This window comes from Myxocyprinus asiaticus, chromosome 20, assembly GCF_019703515.2.
Source record: "Myxocyprinus asiaticus isolate MX2 ecotype Aquarium Trade chromosome 20, UBuf_Myxa_2, whole genome shotgun sequence".
NCBI lineage: Eukaryota > Metazoa > Chordata > Actinopteri > Cypriniformes > Catostomidae > Myxocyprinus > Myxocyprinus asiaticus.
The window spans coordinates 24,643,335-24,669,562 of NC_059363.1; the positions used below are offsets into that span (position 1 = coordinate 24,643,335).

General features: G+C 37.3%; 2 protein-coding genes across 2 annotated transcripts; one reads left to right on the top strand and one right to left on the bottom strand.

Moving 5' to 3' along the window:
* Positions 1-3,829: 3,829 nt before the first annotated feature.
* LOC127410873 (protein dispatched homolog 2-like) lies at positions 3,830-22,490 on the top strand. Its single transcript, XM_051646089.1, has 8 exons — positions 3,830-3,921; positions 10,382-10,735; positions 10,837-10,866; positions 11,191-11,314; positions 11,668-11,795; positions 12,262-12,359; positions 12,472-12,569; positions 13,266-22,490. Exons 1-8 carry the CDS (start codon positions 3,830-3,832, stop codon positions 16,728-16,730), a joined length of 4,389 nt encoding a protein of 1,462 aa, XP_051502049.1. The 3' UTR covers positions 16,731-22,490.
* LOC127410886 (pseudouridylate synthase RPUSD2-like) lies at positions 20,791-26,197 on the bottom strand. The gene is made up of 3 exons (XM_051646121.1): positions 24,798-26,197; positions 24,405-24,701; positions 20,791-23,717 (listed from the first exon to the last, which is right to left on the bottom strand). Exons 1-3 carry the CDS (start codon positions 25,488-25,490, stop codon positions 22,896-22,898), a joined length of 1,812 nt encoding a protein of 603 aa, XP_051502081.1. The 5' UTR covers positions 25,491-26,197; the 3' UTR covers positions 20,791-22,895.
* Positions 26,198-26,228: the final 31 nt, after the last annotated feature.

Sequence of the window (26,228 nt, forward strand, 5' to 3'; positions counted from 1 at the left end):
TATTGCATCACATTAACTCATAAATAAAAATTTTCTTATTTTTTATTTTTTTGTATATTGGATACAAAATGTAATATTTGGAGTTTGCAAACGCTGTTTCCTGTATTTAATTATGCATATCACACATAGTGAAAATGTTAAATAACTTTACATGAGTAAATGCTGTCACATAACAGGGCCAAACTGTTCTCTCTTTTTAACTGTGATTGTCTTGTTATACACTGCAGTCATGTTGCCAGGCTCACTGTAACTGGTTCAATTAGACAATAATCATTTAGCCACGTATAAGTCTGAAGAAACTCTTGGGTATGAAGAAAATAACAAGTTCACCCACCTAACAAAAAGTACTTTGACGCTACCATGGTACAGTGATGTTATCAGACTGTAAATGGTACTGGAAGAGCAGTTTACCATATGAATATACTACTGTATTTTCATAGTCCTCCAAAGCACAGCAAAGAATGCCATGTACATGAAAGAAAATACTCTCTTGGCTCCTGAAACTCAGTATCACCCGCTCTCACAGTGCTTTTTTGTTAGGTCCTAAATGTGAAAAAAAATACATTATTGACTTTTAGGTTTAAAAGAAAATAAAGTCTACAATTATTGATGTTACAACTATAGACATATAGTAGGTAAGTAAGGGATAATCCATGTCTAGGTGTGTGTTGAATGAGTTTCATGCACAACATGGAGGTGAAGAACCCCTAAACGTGAAGCAATAATATGTCTTATACTGTATCCTTCTGTCTGAAGAACTCTATAGACTAACTTGACTATGATACCAGAGACTATCACCATCCTGTAGTGGATTTAACATTTCATCTACTCTCTATAATGTCTGATGAAGTATCAATCAATCAATCAGTTTATTTAGAAAGCACAATAAAAACAACAAAAGTTGACCATTGTGCTGTCCAACCATAAAAACTAAAGGACAATCAGAAATTCAGACTCAAAAAATACACAATACACTCATAAACACTAATTGTCAAAAAGATAAGTCTTTAGTTTTGACTTGAATTCAGCTATGGTGGAGGCAGATCTGAGGGACATAGGAAGACTGTTCCATATAGCTTTGGGCCAACTACCACAAAGGCACTGTCACCCCTCGTTTTCAGTCTAGACCTGGGAATCATCAGCAGCCTCTGATCAGACTATATTAGACATCTGACATGTTTATTTATGCACTATAGGTCAGAAAGATATGAAGGTGCCATTCCATTTAAGTTGAATGGACTTAAAAACTAAAATTACAATTTTAAAATCAATTCTGTAAGCAGATAGGCAGCCAGTGCAGAGAAATTAAAACAAGGGTAATGTGTTCATATTTGCAAATTCCAGTCAAAAGTCTAGCAGCGGCATTCTGGACCATTTGCAAACAAGCAATGTATGATTGGCCTATGCCTATATAAAAAGAGTTACAGAAGTAAATAGGTAATTGTGACCTACTGTGTAGTTTCATCAGTGAGAGGCTTACTGGTGTCACCAAACCAGAGGTACAGAACTAGACATATTGTATAATCAAATGCGTAAACACACACCGAGACAGCAACCTGCCGAAACAAAACACATTTTAGAGAGACTGGAGCACTGAAATGTTATTGCAGTTTTTATTTTACACATATATCTCTTGTCACTGGAAGCATTTTCTCACTGCTGTTTTATTAGGGAGATGTGTCTTTCTGTCTCACTCTGAGGCAATAAAAAACATAATGTAGCTTTACATCACCACTCACCGGGAGAAATGTGCCAGTGGAAATTACTATGAGTGCCAGTTCAGAAACATTCATGATCTGCAGTGAACCAGAGGCGAACACACTGTGGGCTTAAAGGAATATTCCGGGTTCGATACAAGTTAAGCTCAATCGACTGAATTTTGGCATAACATTGATTACCAGAAAAATTAATCTCGACTCGTCCCTCTTTTTCTTTAACCCCCACCCCAAAAAATCTAGGTTACAGTGAGTCACTTACAATGCAAGTAAATGGGGCCAATTTTTGGAGGGTTTAAAAACAGAAATGTGAAGCTAATATTTTTTATAAAAACAGTTATATTAATTCCTATGTTAAAACACATGTATTACTTGAGCTGTAAAGTTGTTTAAATTGTCATTTTTATAGTCGTTTTAGGGTTTGTTGACATTACATCATTATGGCTCCAAAGTTGTAAAATTGGCTATAACTTTACACAGAAGATGTTAGTAAGTGATTTTATCACAATAAAATCATTTTAACACACATATTTTTTATGTTTTGAGGCTATACTTTTGAAACAACAAGTATTTTAATGTTTGGCCCCATTCACTTCCATTGTAGGTGCCTCACTGAAACCCAGATTTTTGCTTTTTTTAAAGAAAAGCAGGGATGAGTCTAAATTATTTTTTTGTGGTAATCAATATTATGCCAAAAATGCTGTTGATTGAGCTTAACTTGTATTGAACCTGCACAATTCCTTTAACACACAATGTCAAATCCTATTTAGTTAAAGGGATAGTTAATTCTTCATGCATATCTCCACCTACTAGACAGGGAGGAGAATTTATTGTAAAAAAACTTAAATATTGATCTGTTTCTCACCCACACCTATCATATCACTTCTAAAGATATAGATTTAACCACTGGAGTCTTATGGATTACTTTTATGCTGCCTTTATGTGCTTTTGGAGCTTCAAAATTTTGATCACCATTCACTTGCATTGTGAGGACCTACAGAGCTGAGATATTCTTCTAAAAAATTTATTTGTGTTCAGCAGAAGAAAAAAGTCATACACATCTGGGATGGCATAAGGGTGAGTAAATGATGAGAGAATTTTCATTTTTGGGTGAACTGTCCCTTTAAGATACATGAGAAAATGTTTTTTTTTTTTTCAAATGATGTGACATAAAGTTGCTTAAGTTCTGGCCTTTCCTGGAGTTGTTGGAGCAACGTGTTTTTCTAGCATATTGTCTTCAGAAAGTAGTGACAATACAGTAGTGATAAAAAGTATTTATAAAAAAAATTTAAAAAAAAACCCTGAAGTGTTGTGAAATGAGAGGAGAGGGGTGTGATTTGGCAGTGATGAAGATAACATGATGTTTAAAGATTTAAACAACTTAAATGCCATTAGATTTGTGACGAGCATCATTATAACCATTTAATAGCTTACTTGTGTAAGTGTGTGTGATGTTACCGCACAGCTGGTGTCAACATAAAGCCCATAACTTGCTGTTTGTATCTTAAAGGGCAGTTCCACTGCATTAGCAGTTTCTGTTATAAGTGGCTGTATCTGTAATAGTTTATCTGCCAGGATTAGCTGGACCACACACTATCTCTGGTATAGCTCTCAAGTGTCTGCTCAAACTTAGCCTACAATTTTTAGGGGTTTTTCAGTCATTAAACACAATCCATTTAATTTGACAATGAGATCAAAATCAAGCATGAATGGTCCATCCCGACTGTATTGTATTGTATGCAGTAAACCATTGCAGCTTCTTGTCATATGACTTTGTGAGGAGTGGGGTGTTGGGAATGAAGGCAACATAATTTCTAATATCCGATATGGCTGTAGCTGCACACCCATGCAGCCTTCAATTTAACACTCGGCGCTGCGAATGTTCTCTTCTCCAGCACCACCCTCGATTGAACAGCGACCGATCAACGCACTGTCAACACCTTAGATCACAGAGCTCGACGTCCAATAAGAAACGATGGACCAGCCTACATACACTCACTAACGTAGCGCCACGACCAAAAACTGCATCTTAAAACCGACTGCATTGTGCACACAATAACAGATCTGATAGTGACGGGCAGATTCCAGCTTGTATTAAAGGTGTCTGTGTCAGCATGGATACAGTTTCCATATCTAGACAGCGTGATGATGCTGAAATCATAGATTCGTCCACGACAAAGGGACCTTCTCAGAATGCACCTCAAAGGTACGTGTATGATACTGTATGTGGATTGCAGTGAGTGATACAGTCGGCTTGTAAGGCTCGATATTTATGTGTAAACGTGTTAGGTAGCACTAAATATCCTACTATTACCACGTGACCTATGATCTTGAAGAAGTCATGTTTTTTTACTTGACTTTTGATTTTATATATATTTATCTATATATTCTCTAAAAAAATACGTGTACATTTACATTGTATTAAATTAACAGATAACCAACCGAACATCTTTAGTAGGAGAAATATGAGCCAATTCTTTCCGGATATATTAAGTTCTTTAAAAATACATTAAAAATTAAATTCACACAAAATAATTACTTGAATACACCTTTAATATGATGAACATATTTACAAAAATGTCTAAGTGGTGTAACAGTAATAAATAAATAAAAATAAATAAATTAATAAATAAATAAATACATGAAGTCTGCCGTAGTTAGCTGAAATTCTTGAAAGAAATGTTGGTAAGTATTTGAAAACATTTTGTTGATTAAAAAAAAAAACAACAACAACTGTGAAACATATATATAAACATATATATATATATATATATATATATATATATATATATATATATATATATATATATATATATATATATATATATACAGGGTTGGGAGGGTTACTTTTGAAATGTATTCCACTACAGATTACAGAATACATGCTGTAAAATGTAATTTGTAATGTATTCCTTTAGATTACTCAAGGTCAGTAACGTATTCTAAATTCTTTGGATTACTTCTTCAGCACTGGTAGATTTTTTCACTTGTTTTGACTATAAAAACTCTGCCAGTACAGTAAGACAAAATACACATGTTAAAAATACATTCTCTGAAAAACCTAAATATCTTATGCAGTGTTGTTTCTAAAACAAGATAAATCAAATTGATCTTGTTTTAAGGATTTTTAGATATTTTTACAGGAAAAAAATACAAAATTTATTATTAAGAATATAATTTTGCCATAATATCAAAGGTCTTACTAGAAAAAAATGGTCCAATGTGAATTTTCTTGATAAAAAAATATGATCATGTCTGGAACGTGCATGTAAAATGGCTAGAAATAGCATTTAACTTCTGCTCCAAACTTACTTCAAACTATATATATATATATATTAAAAGTGCAAGGAAAGTATTTTAATACCTTTAATTACACCACTTTGTCATTTTATATGTCATAATTATTATTATTATTATTATTATTATTAATTTTTTTTTTTTTTACAAAATGCTATAAACGTTTTAAAAAAATATATGAAACCAACATGGACACAAAGATCACACTTCAACAAGCTTGATACATGTGTTTTAAATTAGATATTTTCACAATCTCTGACCCATATTCCAATTCTTACAAAGAAAGAAAGAATTAAACATTATTGAACCAATATACTCTTACCATGCATTATTCTCTTTGTCTGGAGTAATTCTAATAATGAACTACACAGTGTTCTAGGACTCTAAATAGAGGTGTTAGGCGATTGACTCTTCTGCATGTTAATCACAGGGCTTATCTGTTACTATGAGTGAGACATTTTGCTTCAGCATAGCTATGTGCAGGTTCTCTGTTCCATTAACATTGGCAAGGATTAACGTTGATGATGAAATCTGCCTGTAGATCAAAGTAATGTTGAGCAGATGGCTAGATGTGTTCTCTAGCTTTGGTGGAGAAGATCCAGCTGAAGCAGCAATGACTCATGTTTGAGTATGAACCTCTCAGGAGAAGCCTTGTCTTTATTTTCCAATGTGAGCCACACATGTGGGCCTATCTAAGCAGCCTTTGATTTGTTAATCAAGGGTTTTGTTCTATGTTATTATCTGTTGTTTATGCTGCTTAAAATGGCTGCATGTAACCTGCACACAAAAGCAAGTGCCTCATCTCCCATAGTAAAACTGCCACAAACAAGCCTGGGAGATGTTATAGTCTGGTGGCAAAGGCATTGATATGATTCTTTTGGTAAGAATTTAATTACCGAGCTGTAAAATCAATCATGCACATGATGTATGTCACAATGGGATGCATGAAAGGGGACTCAATGTAGATAAATACACAAAGATGCAAAACTGCTGTTACGTGGAGCAGAAAAGCCACTGAACCGTTACAGTATTAATGCATGTTGAAGTTTTTTGTCTGCTTTGCTAATATATTGCATGTAAGTGACACTGCAATGATTGAGCTCTATGTGAATCAGTCCAATTATATTTGATCTCGATTGAATCGCCATGGGTATCAGTGGCCTGAAGTAAGTCTCGTGCAGTGTAAGTGTCCATTATACTACATGATATTAGTCAAAGTTTTCCAGCCAACATAGCTAATGTCCACTGAATTGCTGTGAGGACATCTGTCCAATCAAATTAGTCCACACGAGATCCATAGTGTTAAAAAGCTTGGGGGGGAGATTAACTATTTGAACTTCTATATTGTTTATAGAATATTTATTTATATAAACAGCATAAGTTCATAAACGATGGTGTTTAGGGAGCAAGTGAATTAAATATTTAGTAAACAGCTCTAGTAAATATTTTAGCTGACTGTAGTTAAAAGGTGGATTGAATGAGCAAATTCACTCTGGAAATTATTATGATATCCATCAAGGTCAATGTTCCATATCCTTAAATTGTTCTGAGCATTTTACAAAGTGATTAAGTATACAGCCTTGTGATAAAAAGTGAAAACTTTCATTTTTCATTTCTTGTCCTATGCTGAGCTGATTTCACCCCTAGAGTCTGACTGGCCACACAGCCGTCACTTCTGAGTCCTAGCACTGCAGGCTGCCTGACACGACAAAGCAGCTGCAGAGCTGTCATATTAAATTAAGCCTGTGCTCTTTCTGACCATTGAAACATTTGCAATTGCACATCAAAAATCCATATTCTATATTTCATCTTTGTAATGAGAACTGTTTTATTCCTTTACATCATTGGGGTAATATAGAGTATGATATATTGATTCTGTCAGGACCCTGGACAGGGCATAATCTCTTTAAATGGATAGTTCACCCAATATGGCTTTCTTTCTTCTGTGAAACAAAAAAGGAGAATTGCAGAGTATTCAGCCTCAGTATCCATTCTTTTTCTTTGTATGAAATAAAGATGCAAAAAGAAAATGAATGGTGACTGAGGCTATCAGTCCCTAACATTCTGCCTAATATCTCCTTCAGTGTTCTACAAAAGAAAGTCATGCTGGTTTAGAACAACATGCGGGTGAGAAATGAACTATGTCTTTAATGCAGCAGTAGTTCACTGTATCTGACTAATAATAATGATTGCATTACACATTACATTGCATCATTAAATGTCCTGCTACTATTTTTGCAGCTCTGTGTTGAGCAATTGATCCATAGTAGAGATTGCCATATAAAAGTGTATTTTACTCAGGTTGATTATATGCTGTCGTTCAGTAAAATGTAGAGTGCTTTCCCCTGCTGTTCTCTAGCAAGACTGATAGAAATGGGGCTCTCTGCACCTGCTGCTGTTCTTGAGCCCTCATGTTGTCAGTCTAGTGTATAATAGACCTTTTTCACAGACTGTGATGACACATTTTCCACCAAATTTAACAGTATAAATCAAGGAAACTTTTTTTATATGTTCAATTCTTTAATCATTTAGTGTAAATGTATAACATTACACTGCATTATATTAACCTAGGGCTAGTTACCACAGCTGAGGGAGTGACAGTAATTTGGCATCTTCTCTCTTTTGACTGTCATAATCCACCGCTCTCATTTTCTTTCCTTTTGTGGAAAATTGTGAAAATGTAACAGATGATTTTTTTCCTGTGGTCTCCCATTCACCACTACAGAAGGTTACCCTGTAATTGTTTACTTCTGCATTCCAAAACCCAGAAACGTGAAAAAGGTCTATACCTCGCACAATGCAACAGAGAAGTGCGCAGAGGAAACCTGTTTGGAATCTCTGAATCAGATCAACTAGTTTGTTGATAGAATAAATAAATATATAAAGCCAGATCACTTCCAGATTAGCAATGTGTTAATGTAGAGATCTTTTTGTGCATTGACGCCAACCAAGAGGCTCAGTAATTGGAGTTGCCGCCAAAGATTTAGGGGTTAAAGGGATGTTCGGGGTTCAATACAAGATAAACTCTATCAACAGCATTTGTGGCATAAACAGCTAATTTGTTGCTTGTATGCATTTACGCACTTGAGCAGCAGGCATGTCTTCCATTGTTTGCATAACTTATCACTTCAGTAATAATATGAGTCAGCTAAAATACGTCTGTGGAAAAACAAGCATGTTATACACAAAGAACCTAAAACTCTGTTGGATTAAAATGTGTGAAGGTGACGAGGCTTGTGTCTCCAACAATATGACAATGCTATTAGTAGGAATGTGTGAGAGAATGATTAAAATCTCAAACCAAACCTGCTACCTTATTTTAAGAGCACGTGTGGTAAGCACAAAACAGAGCTATCACACCAATGATGTGAACTCAACAGACCTGCTAAATAAAACAAAGCTGTGTGGGAATCAATTACAGTCTGTTCACTGGGTTGTACTGTTTAAAAAGAAACTCGGGGTTTAATAAGAATCTCGGGAAGACATGGGCTATGATAATTAGATGTGATCTACAACATAAATTAGATAGTACAACCCATTGAACAGACTGTGTGTCTATCCCTCACAGCCCTGTTTTAAATTGCAAAAAAATAAATATGGTGTCTACCCTGCCTAAGGTCTTTAAAACTGGTGACATCTACTGTATTTTCACATTTTAGCCTAGTAACTTCTGATGATACTGATGATAAACACTTAGGCTGCCTTCCACTTATTCTGTATGAAATCAGAGTCATATAAGTTAATTAGTGCCTACAATGACTGAATGATGAATAAAGGAATATTAAATCTTAAAGGGATAATCCACCCAAAAATAAAAATTATTTTATCATTTACTCACCCTCATGCCATCCTAGATGTGTATGACTTTCTTTCTTCTGCTGAACACAAAGAAGAATATCTCAGCTCTGTAGGATACAATGCAAATGAATGGTGGGCAGAACTTTGAATCTCTATAAAGGACATGAAGGCTGCATAAAAGTAATCAATATGACTCCAGTGGTTAAATCCATGTCTTCAGAAGTAATATGATAGGTGTGGGTGAGAAACAGATCAATATTTAAGTCCTTTCTACTATAAATTCTCCTCCCTGCCCAGTAGGTGGTGATATGCACAAAGAATGCTAATCGCCAAAAACAAAAAAGAAGAATGTGAAAGTGAAAGTGGAGATTTATGGTAAAAACAAAAAAAGGAATTAAATATTGATCTGTTTCTCACCCACACTTATTAGATGCTTCTGAAAACATAGATTTAACTACTGGAGTCATATGGATTACTTTTATGATGCCTTTATATGCTTTTTGGAGCTTCAAACTTGCATTGGACCTACAGAGCTTAGATATTCTTCTAAAATCTTTGTGTTCTGCTGAAGAAAGAAAGTCTTCCACATCTGGGATGGCATGAGGGTGAGTAAATAATGAGAGAATTTTCATTTTTGGGTAAACTATCCTTTTAAGGTCTGGCTCTTCAAGGTGGTCTGCACTATTCAGCAGCACAATATACTGTTGTTTATTAACTCATATTTACTCCCTGTGAAGTTCATTTGGAAGTAATAGTGAGTTTTCTTTCCATTTTAACAGGCTTTTTATGAGATTTGGCAGGGTAAGCTGATGTAGTACCTCCCTCTTGGCCTAACTGAGCCTTTGAGCATTTCACTGATGCATTTTTAAGGCATTATTGCTAATCTAATATATGTTGCAAGCAACTCAGCATTGCACTCAAATATCCTCTGGGCCAATATTCCCTAGCAGCATGCAGAAAGAAACTGTACGTGATGGAGGCTTATTGACTTATAGACAGAAGAACTGTGCATATGTAAAGAGATAGTTCACCCAAAAATGAAAATTACATCATTTACTCACCCTCCAAACCATTCTATGTCACTCCAAACCCAACTTTCTCTTCTATGGAGCAGCAAAGGAAAAGTTTAGCAATATATCTGAGTTCTTCCATACAATAAAATGGGGACAAGGAGCCGTTAAGCACCATAAAACCATCATAAAAATAGTCCATATACAGCTTAAAGACTAAATTCCAATTCTTCTGAGACCAAACGATAGCTTTGTGTGAAAAAGAAGACTAGAATTTAAGTAATTATTCACTGAAACTCTTGCCTAGCCCTGGTCACCATTTACTTTTATTGTATGAAAAAGAGCATCTTCTGCTATTAATAACTCCTTTTGTGTTCCACAGAAGAAAGAAAGTCAGTAAATGATGACAGAATGTTTTTTTTTGTTTGTTTTTTGTTTTTTAAGACATAATCATCAAAATCTGTTCTTTGGTCAGTAATGTGTTTAAAGCCTCATTGTAAAGCAACATCATTTGATAAATGATAGTGGAGACATTTCATGATATGACCCTTTCTCTTGCAGTGAGATCCCTGAGGTTTCTCTGTGTCCTCCGGATAACGACAGCACGGATAGTCAGATGTGTCCAGTCAAGATAGAGGAGAACCACCAAATATCACAGGGCTCAGCCTATCATTTACCACAGCCCAAAAAGTGCCCCTGCTGTGGCCACCAACAGTCACTCCAAAGCAATGTCTATCCTAGTCAAATAAATGCTTTCCATCCAGCAGACTGTTCAGTGAACCCTGTTAAAACTGCCCATAGCTGCAGTCCATCCCACCTGCCTTCGTGTCACAACAAAATGCAATGCCATTGGCTTCTTGGATCTCATGATGGCAGTAACCACAAGCCTGCACAACGTCACATTGTGACAGTGAGGTCCAGACTTTTTCCTAATCTAATTATATATTCTACTGGACATTCATTTAGATGTTTTAAGCATTTTAAAATCTTAATAATTATGTCTTTCAATTCATTAGGAATGAAGGTCTGCATAGGATTCCTAGAAGGTGAGATGCTTTAATAACAATTGATGACAATGTTTTATTTGTTAATATGAAATTCACAGCCTGAATAAATTATGCATTTTGTTATTATTTGGTTAACATTACTCCACAATAACACAAACTTACAATGGATTAAATCTGATATATTTATTTTTAGAAGGATTATGAACCATTCAAAAAGTTAGCCAAAGCTATTTTTCCAGTGAGTTGTATGTAAATGTGAAGAATCTGAGAGGAGATTTCCAACAATATTATTTAGGTTAATGCTCCATATGGCAATTAGATTCAATCTGAGTTTTAACACCACTGATTTTTCCATTATTCCAGCTATTCCCAGGTCATAGTAGAATACCCGATGGCCATACTCATTTCATGTACAGTAGTTCTGTTTGCCTGTTCTCTTGCTGGGATTTTGACTGGCCCCCTTCCAGACTTCTCTAACCCTTTATTGGTTGGTATCTCCATCATGTTTGTAATATATGAGAAATGTTTCTTTTCTCGCACCCTCTTAATGTAACGTTAATGCATCTGCTTGTATTTTCTGCATAGAGTAAAAAAGCGATTTTATTGCATACTAAAAGTGATGCAACTGTGAATGTGTAAGAAGTGAGAATTGTTAGTGAGAGTTTTGTGCTTAGAATCCCACTAGATTTCACCTTGAATACATTTCGAACAATTAACTGACCAGTGGTGGCCATCTCATCATAAGAATTGTAAATGTGCCCTTCAAATGATTTCAGTTAATTTACGTAATGACTTCAAAGTGTTTCCATTTACCACTGTGTCTTTGACTGGACCTCACAGGGATTTGAACCTCGTGGAACAGAAATCAGTATCCGTCTCATAACTTGGATGAGGTTAAAGCAAAACACTGGGCCTGGAAAATCACTGTCCCCAGTTCCATGGCAACTCAGAGAGAGAACTACAGCAGGGTATTTTTTGGTGATCGCATGATACTAAATATACTTTATATTAAAAAGTTGACAAAAGTTGACTAATGACATGGACGTTAACTTTTTTCAACATCAAGATTTCAGCTTAAAATATATAGGAATGAATAAAGGAAAATGTATAGGTGCTGTTTTTGCAGTTCACATAGAATGTCATGCTATATGATATGCTGTATGTCTCAATGTATACATCATAAAACTGCATGCATAATAATTATACAAGAACAGATGTTACAAGAATAGTTTTAGATGAAATACAGCATGTCATTAGCTGTCACTACTTTTAATGTTGTCAACTACCTATTAATAGAAATGTTTCTGGTATTGTGTTTTAAACTAAATCTGACTGCTTTCCCCAATATAGTGTTTCGTTATATATATATATATATATATATATATATATATATATATATATATATATATATATATAAATCTATTTGTCTCACAGAGAAGACACAAGTAGATCTCAACCTCCATTAAGACAACGATCAAGAAGAATGTTGCACCGAGATTACACCGAGCACAACTTTTTTTGTAATGCCCCAGGTAAGATAAAAATTAATGATATGAAGCATTTCCAAACCTAATAAATCGGTAAATGGAGCAAAGCATGTTTTGCAAGATGCTTTTCTCTATCACCCAATCTGTGGTTCTGTAGGAGAGCGCTATGCTCAGCTGGTCTTCCGCTCTGGTAACTCTGCCAGTCTCTGGAGTCTGAAGGCAATTTACTCCATGTGCCAAATGGAACAGACACAGGTAAACCAAGGACTACATTTTCCAAAAAATTATAATATTCATGAGCCTTGAAGGAAGAAGTTAAATGCAGTGTTTTAGCTGACACGTGATCAATTAAGTGTACATAAATAATCAGATTCAGGTATTAGAAAATCCCATTTTAAAGCAGTGCAACTAGGAATATTTCACCTAAAAATGAAAATTCTTTCATAATTTACTCACCCTCATGTCATTCCAAACCCGTATAACTTTTTCCCGTATGATGTGGAACACAAAAGGAGATATTCCAATATCCCACACTGTCTTTTTAAACCATTGTATGTTCATTAAGGGCTATTAAAAAGCTTGTTCACAGTAAAACGTTTGTTCACATGACAACTTACTTTGTTTAGTGCTAAAGTATATGCAAGTTCTGTGAACAATCTTCTCTCATGCACTCATGTACGTGCAACGGATGTCAAGAGTTCACTGAAAAATGAATTACATTTCAGCTTGTTTCTCAACAAACCTAACATATGCCTGCAAAAGACTTTTTTAAGATTTAAAATTAGACAATATCCAATGCCATTGTATTGAAACGAAGGCATGGGATATTAATTAAAACACCTAATTTTGTGTTTAGGATAAAAAAGAATGTCAAAGGGGTTTGGATTCGATTATTCATTTAATCTTATTGCTGAAAAATGTTAGTAATATTATTTTTATTATTTGTTTTAGATCCGTTCTGGGACCCAGTTTGATAACCTTTGCCAGGTCAGATCAGAGTTAGTCAGCTCCATGGCGAAGAATGAGTGCTGTCCAAGTTGGTCTCTTGGAAACTATTTGGCTGTTCTCAACAATGTTTCCTCCTGCTTCAGTCTGACTGCACAGCAGGTGTCTGAAAGTCTAGGTCTGCTTAGATTCTGTGCTCCTTACTACCATGATAGAAGCCTGGTTGCATCATGTACTGAGATGAGTAAATTTGGCCACTGTGCATCAGTCCCACACGGCTGTAAGCAGCCAAGTATCTTCCAGATTCTTCACTACCTGGTGGACAAGGACTTCCTGGGGCCACAGACCGTTGAATATAAGGTCCCATCCCTAAAATATAGTGTTCTATTCCTACCAGTGGAGAAAGGAGATCCACTGATGAAGATTTATGTGGACCATCTAGAAGGTCACGAGCTCACGTACAACACCACCACCATAACAGGAATGGATTTGGGCATTAAACAAAAACTTTTCAAGTACTACTTGGCACGAGACTCTGTCTATCCTGTTCTTGCAGCTCTTGTTCTTTTGTTCACAATAGGCCTATATCTCAAATCACTACTTATAGCAGCGATGTCACTGGTTGCTGTCATATTATCACTTCTCACCTCATATTTTTTCTACAAAGTTGCATTTCGGTTGACATTTTTTCCACTCCTCAATCTCGCATCTGTCCTTGTTCTTTTAGGAAATTGTCTGAATCAAGCCCTTATTTTTGTTGACTTCTGGAAATTACAGCTAAGCCACAACCCACCAGCTGTCCCTGAGAAGAGAATGAATCGGGTTTTACAGGAAATGGGATACTTGATATTAGTATCAGGACTGACATCTAGCATCACGTTTTACTCAGGCTACATAAGCAGCATCACAGCTGTGAGATGCTACGCTGTATACCTTGGCAGTGCCTCATTAATCAACACGTTATTTGCCCTTGTTTGGCTTCCGTGCATGCTTATTTTGCAAGAACGCTATGCTGTGCTGTCTTCAAACCCTGTCACAAAGTCTGCGTGGAAGCCCTGCTGTTCAAAAAATGCTGGTGAATTCTGTGAGACGAGTTCAAGAAAGCGCTGTCTTTTTATATTGAGACAGAAGCTTCGGATGCTTGGGCGAGGGTTTTCTGACACATCAAACCTGCTGTTTTTAAAGATCCTGCCTTGTGGAGTAGTGAAATTCCGCTATATATGGATCTGCTGGTTTGCAGTGTTGGCAGCTGGAGGAACATACATATCGTGTGTGGATCCTGGCATGAAACTTCCGACTTCGGATGGCAGGACAACTCAACTGTTCCGATCTAGTCATCCCTTTGAAAGATATGATGCTGAATATCGCCACCAGTTCATGTTTGAGCGAATGAAGCAGGGAGAAGATGAGCCCATGACGCTGACTCTAATTTGGGGTGTCATTCCATCAGACGATGGCGATCACTTTAATCCAAATAGCAATGGCTCTTTATCTATTGATCTGGAGTTCAATATGAGTAGTCCCCAAGCCCAAGTGTGGTTGCGAGACCTATGTGGAAAAATTCAAAACCAGAGCTTCTATTCTGCAATATCAGCTGACCAAGAAGCAGCGGAAGACAATGTGTGTTTTGTTGACAACTTGATTCACTGGGTTTCCATACGGCGTTGTTCCGAAAATGAGGATGCGTTTAGTTTCTGCTGCAATAATATTCCCTTTCCTTACTCCCCAAGTGTTTTCGAGCAGTGCCTTAGCATGATGGTGGCAGAGCAGCAAGTGGAGGGCCACATACCCAATGCTGGAGGCCTACGGTTTGACTCAGAGGGTCGAATCACTGCCCTTGTGGTAGTGTTCAAAACTGTACAACTTTACAGTTTCAACTTCAGCAGAATGTCAGAATTCTACCAAGAGGTCTTATCGTGGTTTAATGAGGAAATATCTAAGGCTCCGATGGGACTGCAGAAAGGATGGTTTGTAAGCCAGCTAGGCTTATATGATCTTCAACAAAGTCTAAGTTCAGAGACATTAGAGGTGGCAGGCTTTTCTGTAGCCCTCACATTTGCATTTCTTCTGCTCATGACATGGAATATTCCACTAAGCATTTATGTGTCCATTGCTGTGGGAGGAAGTGTTTTTGCTACCATTGGCCTCCTTGTGCTTTTAGAATGGCAGTTAAATGGTGTGGAAGCACTCTTCATTTCGGCAGCTGCAGGTCTCTCTGTTGACTTTGTGGCCAATTACTGCATTTCATACAGTCTGGCCCCACACAATGACAGACTGGGCAGGGTTGCACATTCCCTGAAGAGAATGGGTTGTCCGGTAGCCACAGGTGCTGGAGCATATTTTTGTGTGGGCATCATTATGCTACCCGCAACCGCACTGCTTTTCAGGAAGCTAGGAATCTTTCTCCTGCTCGTTAAGTGTGTGGCATGCGGCTTCGCCACTTTTTTCTTCCAATCGTTGTGCTGCTTCTTTGGCCCTCAAAAGAACTGCGGGAAAGTAATCTTACCATGTGTCATGAAGAAGGAATCTTCCTGTTCAGATGCAGAACCTGGGACTGCCAATCCCTCAGCTAATGGGGCATTTGGCTGTGGCACAGGTTCTCGGGTTCAAAGGAATTTTAATAAAGAAAGTGATGGTTTCCTCTGCCCAAATCAGCGGTACCATAGAAAGCGGCAACCCAGAGGGAGGGAGCCAGAACAGTACGAGCTGCAGCCTCTTGCTTGCCAGTTTAGTGACAGCTTTGAGAATAGCACTTGCACCAGCAAGCTGTCCAACAGACCCTCTGTCCTTTCTGATGACATTCAGTTCTGTGGCCTTAGTCCAAGGCAAGACTATGATCGAGTCAGCATTGAAGCTGACAGTGAAGATATGTCTAGCAGGCATCTTAAAGGCTGCAACCCACCTCCAGCATTACAGACCTCGTCCCCATACAAAGACAACATGTTACATCCTATAGTTGCTCCTCCACAAGAATTGTCCAAAGAGAAGGTTTTGTGCAAGAAATGCCAAACCCAGTCTAGCGGTGGGCTCAATCTTTGGAACATGTCTTTGTCATCTTCCTCTAGTATGGAAGAAATCATGATTACTCAGACTACAGACACAGTCAATGAAATGTCGCTCTCAATAAATGAGACCACTAGCCATCATCTACACAAACGTCTTGTGTCATGTCAGTCTCAGAGCTCCATGGAGGGCCTTGAAGATTCCAACGAGACCTGCCTAAGTGACATTGAGCCTGCTATCTCTGTCCCTCAAGCTAAGACAGAGGGAGAGTTACAACCTGGCCACCTAAACGGCAAGAGGGACACTTTACGTCTGTCTTTAAAGGATACTGTATATGACCTTGCCTCTCCAGGGTCTGGCAGGGTAAGGACCACCCAAAGTGAAGTGCCAGTGATCCTGCCCAACAGTAAACCCGATATGCCAGATGTTTGGATCAAAAGGAAAGGAAAGGGGGAAGGTGGCAGCTAATCAATATTGTCAACACACTGAATAAATCTAAACAACAACAGCATGGCCAGTACTTTATATGCTGGGCTGAACTTTTGTACTCAGCAGCTTATTTAATTTCTGAAACTGTCTGAAAATGCATACCAGACAATATTCTGCAGACACCACCAGGTAATTCTACTATTTGCTAAATGTTTTTAAGAATCCACAGTGCTCACCTAAATTATTAGGTTGTGCAGAGAACTGATTTTTAAGCATGATTTCTTGCATGTCATGTAAACATACACAGAATGTGCACCCACAATAGCCTTTGAAAAAGACTTTCTTCAGGGGCCTTAAACTGCAAACAGAAGAAACATTTCAAATACTTAGAGAACAATTGTGCCTGATCTTTAACAACCAAGCCATGAGCTTTTTAACTAAACCTCATACTTTTGAAAAAGTCACAATAATTATGTTATCAATTTCTTTGCTTTATGTTCTTTAGCCCTTAACAATCAATATGGCAATTAATTAATCTAAATAAGTTCAATTTCTAAACACTTGAAATGGAATGGAAGCACTACAGTTATTTCAAATTTTCTGCATACTTATGTAAGGCTAAAACTGTTTTCACACAAATACATTTTTATTGTATATTAACATAAAAGTTGTGAGGAAACATCCTTTTGTTAGTACCAGCAGGGGTGTAAATTACTTGAGTAATTATACTTCATTACTATACTTAAATATTATTTTGTGGGATTTGAACTTTACTCAAATGCAATTTAAACTGAATACTTGTACTTCTACTTCATTTCATTTTCAAAGAAAAAATTTGTACTTTTTACTCTTTACAATTTTAATTAGACTTGAAAAGTACTTGTTACATTTTTGCAGATCCTTTTCTTCCGTCTGATCTTAATTCTAACAAACCAATCGAATTACACTGATGCCCAGTTTAAGTTAAATGTTATTTAGTCTGCCAGTTAGATCCGTTTTAACATAAAATGTAACTGGCCACAACATGGTCATTGGTCACTGAAAAGCGACATCACGTCTCATCAGTTACCACAATACACAGCACCTTGACCTGTGCCTGAGACAAATTATAACAATTACTGGCAGAAGATGGATGAACATGACTCAGCTGCGAGCATGGTCCAAGCTCAGTCACCAGAGCGAGAGCACCCGTGGGCCTACTAGGGCTGGGGGGAAAAAATTACATATTTTGTTTTTTTTTCGATTCGATATCGATTCTCAAAAGCCATGGATTGACCTTTTACTCTGTGTGCAACCCTCCACTACAATGAGAGGAAATCACTCGCATTTGCAACCGAATTTTGTGCTATATGATTAAAAATGTATATATTTGGCAACTGGCTGGTAAATGTTTCGATTTTTATAATAAATATTTTGACCAGTGAATTGATAATGGTGGAGTATTTAGCAGCGAGATGCTTTCACTGCATCTTCTTGAGAGTAAAAGTTGTTCTGTGTAATGTGTGATCCATGTTGCAGATCCATGCAAATGTTTTGTCATTGAATGTTTCTTTTAATACTCTTCCTATTCTGTGCAGTAGAGATTGACCGATATTGATTTTATTTAAACTGACACGATACTGATTATTTGTATATTTACATATCCGATAACCGATATGCAGAACCAATATTTTTATAAATGTAATTATTTTTTATTTAATCTTTATTTTACAGAGAAAATATTTAAAGGTGCAATTTGTAAGATTCAGAAACCCTTGTTATTAATGACACCTGTTGCTCGCGCTCGTGCACACACTCTTTAGGGACACGAGCGAGCGAGCATTGGCCAAAACAATGACGTAACGTACAAAGAGACAATGTGATTCACTGGCATCATGCTGACAGATGAGGTAGCATAATTAAAATAACACAGTTATGATTGTTTTACTAGAAACTTTGAGACTGTATATTATATTTGACTCTCCAGTGCTGGAACAGGGCTAAAACAAAGTGTGGATAAGTCTGACTATGCGAGACTGTAGATTGAAGTAATCACTTTTCTTTGCATGATACATTGACTGCATTTATACAATAGCCTATGTCGGCGTTAGCTAGCTAGCCAGCTTTATCAATAGCTGTTAGCTAAATTTGGTGGATGATGACAGTAGCTGTTTATAAAATAGACTGTACATTATAAATATGTTGACACAATTCAGTATTAATGTGTTTCCATCACAACTGTCATTTTGATATCGATACGCTATTGTTTTATAATAATAGAATGTATATATTTTTTGTATAACCAAGTTACGTTACACTAAAGAATGGGTCTTTTTGCATTATCTTGAACATTGTCTAGCATTCATTTACTGTGTTATTGTAGTTTAGCTAAAATTACACAGATCATGTGGCTACTGACAAAGCTTACATATAACACTTACAGTGCAGTATTAATATATTACAGTATATATTAACCTGGGAACCTGGGGGAGAAATGAGGGGGGAGTCATGGGGAGAGGGAAAGGGCGAGCGGGAGAGAGAGAGGAGAGAGAGAAAACACGCTGTCACCCGGCCATCAACCGCTCCTCCCCTTCTCGGCGGACAGCAGCGGTTCCTCTGTCTCTCGGCAGCCGGCAGCGACACTCCGTCCCCAGGCAGACAGTCGCGGCTGCTCCTTCTGACGGACGGCAGCGGCGAGGACTCCACGACAGCGAATCCCTCCTCCTTCCCGTGTTTCGGCACCACTGTAACAGTTAAAGGATGGGCAAGGAGGAGGCGGGAACCGGTTGAACAGTCAACATAAAGTTTAATGTAAAACTCAACTTAAAACAACATAAAACACACACACAAGCAGCATGGCCGCATGCGTCTCTCTCTCTCAAACTGGCGTCCCCGGCTCCCCTTTATCTCGCTCTCCCACTGATCAGCTGATTCAGCACCAGCCGTGCACTCTCATGGCCCAGCCACGCCCTCCTCCTTGACACACTGCTTAAATTGGCAAAAACAACCAATCAAACTATTACCTCACAAACATAATGTAAAAAGCATAACTTAATGAAGACTTAATGCGCTGATATACACTCCACTTATAATGAGTGCTTAAAAGGGTTGTCCTTTGTTTTTTTCTGCTGTGCATTTCACGTAATGCTGCCAATCAAGAATGATATGCCGATACATAACTCTCATTTGTGTGTTCCTCATCTCTAGATTATTAATTTAGATCTAGATCAATGCCGATAAAAAGCATGGATAAATGAGCATTGTTGAACGCAACATTGTAGAAATGAATGGAGTTGATTAGACTGTCTGACGGCCTATTACGTAAGGGTTGTTTCGGCTCATGAAACTCACCTGTGATTGGCTGGATGGTCGCTCAATCAGCCCGAAGTAACAAAACGCAAAGAATATTGTATACAAATCCACCATTTGGACTCGATATGGGTTTAGCTTGGAAAAGTGTGTGGAACAAAAGTCACCTTTTTAAAGAGTGCAGTCCCCCACTTCCCCCACGGCTGCTATGCCCTTGGTCTTTGGGACTTTGCAGGATTTGTCTTCATGTGAGTTCATCTCGGTTTCTTAGCACTTAAACTACACATCAGGCATTTCTATTACACATCTCACTAGAGCATGAATTTCTGTTACGTTTAATAAAATGTATTTAGGCAATACATTGCAAAAGCAAGTTACTTTACCTGTGGACAACCCCCAGCATTGTTTCCTCCCACATGCCCTGCTGCAATGGCCGTGTTGCTTGCAATTTCAGAAACTACCGCCAGACGGCTCCAGTTATCGGTGAATACGGTATTACAAAAATGATCTCCTATTAAAGAAAAATGCTTGAATATAGAAAGAAAAAATTGAAAATCCGATTATTGGTCAATCTCTACTTTGCAGTCAGTTGTTAATCAAAAACAGCAAAAAATAAAAATTTCATTCTAATCACGCATAGCACAGACGAGATAAAGCCGTTTGTGTCTCCTGTTAACTTTCGCTCATTTACAGATGGGTTTCCTTAAAGAGACAGTACCGGTTTTTATAGCACGAATTCAACAACTCAGTGTAAATACCTGTGAATAGTACAAATTATGCAATTAAACAATAAACGTAACAAAATATAGTATCATATTTATTGATTAAATACATTGATTTGTTCAGTTTTAAGAAGCTAAAAAGTGACAAATGATGAAAAACGAATAAAATATAAGTAGAAAAAAAATATTTTTTTAATGTACTTAGATAAGGTCCTTTGTATAATTCAGAGCATTAGCTGAGAGAGAATTTATTTAATATGTAAGCAAAAGGGACATTATAACTGAAATATACCCATATGAATCAATAGAGTCAAAATCGAATCGAATGCTTGTGAATCGGAATCAAATTGGGAAATCTGTATCAATACCAGTCCCGGTTCCAGATCAAAATCAATGAGAGTGCTTCTGAAAATAGTGGGGGTGCTCTGTATAAAATGGAGACATTTCATATTACACATTTTTCTAAAGATTAAATTGTTTAAATGATACTAAATTGATGTAAAGAAAACATTTTTAAATATACAAACATTTATTGCTTTATCTGTGCATTTTCGTTGAGCAGAATATCGCACTACCAATAGTTACCGTTTTTTCTGGGGGTGGGGTTTCAAGGAGAGAGGGCACACTCTAATGCATGGTTGCCAGTTTGCACATAATAAGTATAACATTGGGGGGATCACATCTATTATCTGGCAACCCTGAACATGTTAAACGCTTGTGGAGTTGTGTTGGATCCCAAAAAAACCAAAACAAAAAAAACATTCAGGATAAATTTGCCCTCTAACGTTACTTAGCACCCTCAAGCACCCCCATAGAACAGGGCCTGATCAATACCCAGCCCTAGGTCCTACCTTCGTGAATTATTTTCCTTTAGTGGAGTTAAGGATTCATACAAGATGAAATGTCTCCTTTGTCTCCCACTCACCAAGGACATTTTAAAAAATTCACCATCAAATCTTTTGTCATTCTTGCTATGTTACTTTAACTTTTGAATACTTAAGTACAATTTAATGTGGTACTTTTTTATTTTCACTCAAGTATGTTTCAGGCCAGATACTTAGACTTTTGAGTACAATTTTCACTCAGTATCCATACTTTCACTTAAGTATAATTTTCGAATACTTTTTTACACCCCTGAGTACCAGACCCATAAAGGTACCTCTTAAAAAAAAATTTGAAAAAAAAAAAAAAAAAGGCAAAGAACGATAACAGCCAATTACAACAATAAATTGTTCTCAAGTCTGAATGCTTCAGTCTAGGGATATTTTTCACTAATGTCCCAAACAGATTTCTAATTCACTACAATTGAGCCCTATACAAGACTGTGAGAGATATCTCTCTGTTTAATGTGTATTTGAAAGATTAGCAATGTATCAAGTGGTGTTTTGTGATGTGCACAAACATGTTAATCCTTTATAAATTTGAATGTTAGCAGAGGTTATTTTCACCAGATCATTTTAAAAGATAGTTACAGAGTTACGGAGGGTGTTCGGTTTTGCTCTGCAGAGCAAACCCTCCATAACTACAGCAGTTCATCTTTTAGATATTCAGTTTGATTTCATTTCAATGTGTTCTTGACATTGTCAAAACATCTTAAAAATACAAGGTGCCAACATTTTAAAAGAATGATTCGTGCCAATTATTTTGATGAAATTATGTAGCTGTATTATAAAACCTGCTGGTGTGGAAATCCTGTTGTTAAAAGCCTGTGCGTAAAGTCAGATTTTAAGTTGTGTCTGAAATGTCTGAAGATAAACTATTATGAAGAAGTTTAATAAACATTTAATTTAATGGTGGTTTGACTACACTCTGTGACTATTGTGGGTGGTTTGCAGCTCACAATAGTTAAACTCATTTCCATTCAAATTACTCACACCTACTGTTGCTTTTAGATGAAAAATAAAGAAAATTATTAGACTTTGCATTTATTCCCACAAATAAGTCAAATTGTATTGACATATGTTCATGTCAGATGAGACTGTCATTTTCAAAAGTGAGGTAAAATAAATGACAATTGCACCACAGTACTGAATAATTCAAACTATATCAGCAAAATCTAAGAAAATTAAATAAAATGAAGAAACTTTCAATTCACACTGAATACATTCAGTATAGAAGGGTACTTTTTTAAAACCACATTCTTGTACTGTGATATCAGGTAAGAAATTTTTAATAGATCCATGCAATTCTTTTTTTAATCCTGAACCCAGTCTTCTTTGGCCCAGCCAGGCAGTTTGGTTGAATATTCAAAGTCAGGTCCTTTGTAGCGCAACGCATGTAGATACATAATCAAATCCTTCTCTGTTGGGTCAGGCCTCACAATTTTACACTCACCACATAAATGATCTCTAACAAAAGTAGTTGATTTCACAGTTTTAGAGGATTCATCGGAGTTAGAGACCTTCTCTTTCTGTGCACCATTCATCTCCACCTCAGTTTCACCTGTCCATCTAGTGTTACATTGTTCTTGGCTGTCTTCAGTCTTTCCTTCAAGCAGTGGCATTTTACAAGTAGCGTCATCACACGCAACACTGCTTGACTCAAGTACAGTTTTCGATTGGTCATTAGGTTGAGCACCATCACTACACTCCATCTTTGTTCTTTGCTTTCCTGAGATCTCTTCATCAGGTAAATCCAACAAGTGCAAACTCTCCTTTGAACGATGCTCTTCAATAAGCGCTTCTAGAATCTCCTCATTGCTCATACCCACCAACCCTCCTTTGGCCCTGTTCGGGCCCCATGCAGAAGACCCATAGATGGGATCATTGAGGATTGGGAAGCCAAGGAACTGAAGATGAACTCTGATCTGGTGAGTACGGCCTGTAAGCGGCAGGCAGCGCACTACACTGGAGCGTCCATTATAGCTCAGCCTCTGGAAGACTGTGCGGCATTCTTTGCCTTTGGGATCAACCCTGCAAAGGCCCACCTTGAAGGACACTACCAGTATGGGTTCCTCACACACCACCTCACCCTCAGGAAACTCTCCGTCCACTCTACAGACATACTCTTTCTCTAACTGTAAAAATACATCAAGTTATGGTTAAATGGAGTGTATCTGGACAATAGATGAAGCAAATATGTTGTTTTGATATGAATACGATTCAAGTACAGTAATGTGATAAAATGCTTGCTGGTGTTGTTAAACACAAAATATATTTGCAAGGGACTTTAAAGCATATTCCGGGCTAAATACAAACTTCAGGGGGTATTTCACCCAAAGACGAAATTTCTGTCATTTTACTCAGCCTTGTGTTGTTCCAAACCCATTGGACTCTTCTTCCATGGAACACAAAAGTAGTTGTTAGGTAGTTTGTTAATTTCAAACATCTCCTTTTATGTTCCACAAAAGAAAGAAAATCATACAAGTTTCAAACTACATGAGGGCAAGTAAATAATGAAATCTTTCATTTTGGGATGTACTATAATTTTAAGCTCTATGGACAACGCCTGCAGCATGCTGTTGATTACCACAGAAAATAATTTAGACTTGTCCCTCAGTAAAAAAAATAAAAAAACAGGACAGTTGCATGCTTACAATGGAAGTCTATGGGGCAACATACCCCATAGACTTCCTCTTTAAGTGGATTTAAGAAACATGTTTTTCTCTAACTGAGGGAGGAGGGGCAATCAATCTGGGATTCACGAAATACAGTTTTGGAGACTGTATCCAAAGTATGCTGCCATACAGAAAGTGGGGTCTCACCTGTCTCTCGCGAACCATTGCGTCCAGTTTTTTGGAGACCTCCTGTGTACGTGCAAACAGCAGCACACCTGAAGTGAGGCGATCCAGTCGATGTACTGTGTGGAGACCACTAAGGCCTTTCTCTTTGCCCAAAATGAAGATGACCGTATTGTGGCGGTAGCGTCCACAGGGATGTACCGGTAGTGAAGCAGGCTTATCTACCACCACCACTTTACCATCGTCTACCAAAATCTCCAAGGGCTGTCCACTGACGGGGGGCTCATGGCGATGCACTGTGTTCCTCAAATAATCATTGTTCTAGAGAAGCAAAAGAGATACCAAGTATGCATACAGTATACAAACAGACTTTCTCATACATAATTACTTTGTCAGTGGTGGAATGTGATGATCTACCTTAAGTGTTAAGTTTAGGTCATCCACTGGTATTTCATTCAATTTTATGCGCCCCTCCTTGACTGCTTTATTGTAATAGTCCATAGACTCAGATCGAAATTCACTCTTGAAAACATCAAGTAGAGTTTTACCGATCCAGCGTCCTTTACAGTAAGTCTTAAAATCAAAATAATAAGGATGCACTTTGCGAAGTCCGCCTTCAAAATAATACGAGGTTTCTGCAAAATGTTCTTGGCTGAAACTCACACCTGGATTACGTTTCTGTGGAGGGGGAACGTACCGTTCTCCGGGACGCGGCTGTTTACCTCCCCTCTTTCGCTTCTTACCGCTGTCTTGTCTTCCTGCTGCCTCGTCTGTCTCGTCGTTTTTACGTTTACCGCTGTTTGTTCTTACAGTGACGTCTGTATCACAGCTGTCTGTGGCCTGTTTAGTCTCCATGGCGTTTGATTCTGCACAGGCCTGCTGTATTAATAGCTGCCAATGTCTGGAGAAGTTTAAGCGTGAGAAAGTGTCTTTAGCTTGCGCAGTATTTCTCCTGACATTCAGTACTGTCCACTGCGCTCGCAGGATTTTAATGCTCGCGGATTCTTTTCGATGCAAGTTTTTCAGCGAAAGACGAATTTCTCGTTTTGCAAAGTAGAGTAAGACATTTAAAACAGCTACTTTCCGATTCACACACGTGACCCATGCCATACAGTGGATGAATGGCAAATGCTGCTCACGTAAAGATCCGTCACATTTTGATGACGCCACGTGACGTCATTTGTTTACGAACGGTTTAGGATGGTTAGTAGGGTACAACAGGGCTAAAGGCCCCTATTAAACACATTGTTTTTCTTAAGTGGGGTAAATAGATTTGTTATGGAATTTTTTTTAAAGTGAGTGCACAGTGACTCATCCAATCATAATAGAGATTAGTTTGTTTATAGGATACTTGAGATGTAATAAAATGCCAAATGTGTTTGAAATTAACAGGAAATGGTTGACTTTTCTGTAGTTATTTTGAGTGAGAACCTTAAATTGTTAATCAAAAAAGCATCTTGATGTCTCAAAATTATTTGCATTACTTGACATTGTGCCCTATAACTACTGCACCGGTATCTACACAATATCACATAAACCCCCTAGGGTCCTTTTACCCCAAGTGTGGGCTAAAAGGCTCCCTCACCACCATTTTTAAAACTGAATTTTAATCGAAACAACCTTCCGTTATTATTTCTTTTTACACAAATTATGTTGGTCCATCAATATTCAATAAATAAAAAATTCTTTTTTTTTTTTTTTTACCTTGACACATTTTGTGACCAGAAAAATAGCAAAGTTTCCTTAAGGGGTGCCTTTAGCCCTGTTGTACCCTAATTATTTTTGTCTAGCATTTTTCAAATCTCCCCCACTGTTTATATAATTTAAGAATGAATTAAAACAATACAC

Excerpts from the sequence above, each read along its gene's own strand:
- LOC127410873 (XM_051646089.1), top strand. The coding sequence starts at position 3,830 with ATGGATACAGTTTCCATATCTAGACAGCGTGATGATGCTGAAATCATA. Across the intron at positions 10,736-10,836 it reads CGTCACATTGTGACAGTGAG|GAATGAAGGTCTGCATAGGA; the intron begins GTCCAGACTTTT and ends TCAATTCATTAG. Across the intron at positions 10,867-11,190 it reads CTGCATAGGATTCCTAGAAG|CTATTCCCAGGTCATAGTAG; the intron begins GTGAGATGCTTT and ends CCATTATTCCAG.
- LOC127410886 (XM_051646121.1), bottom strand. The coding sequence starts at position 25,490 with ATGGCATGGGTCACGTGTGTGAATCGGAAAGTAGCTGTTTTAAATGTC. Across the intron at positions 24,702-24,797 it reads ACCTAAACTTAACACTTAAG|AACAATGATTATTTGAGGAA; the intron begins GTAGATCATCAC and ends TTGCTTCTCTAG. Across the intron at positions 23,718-24,404 it reads CAATGGTTCGCGAGAGACAG|TTAGAGAAAGAGTATGTCTG; the intron begins GTGAGACCCCAC and ends GTATTTTTACAG.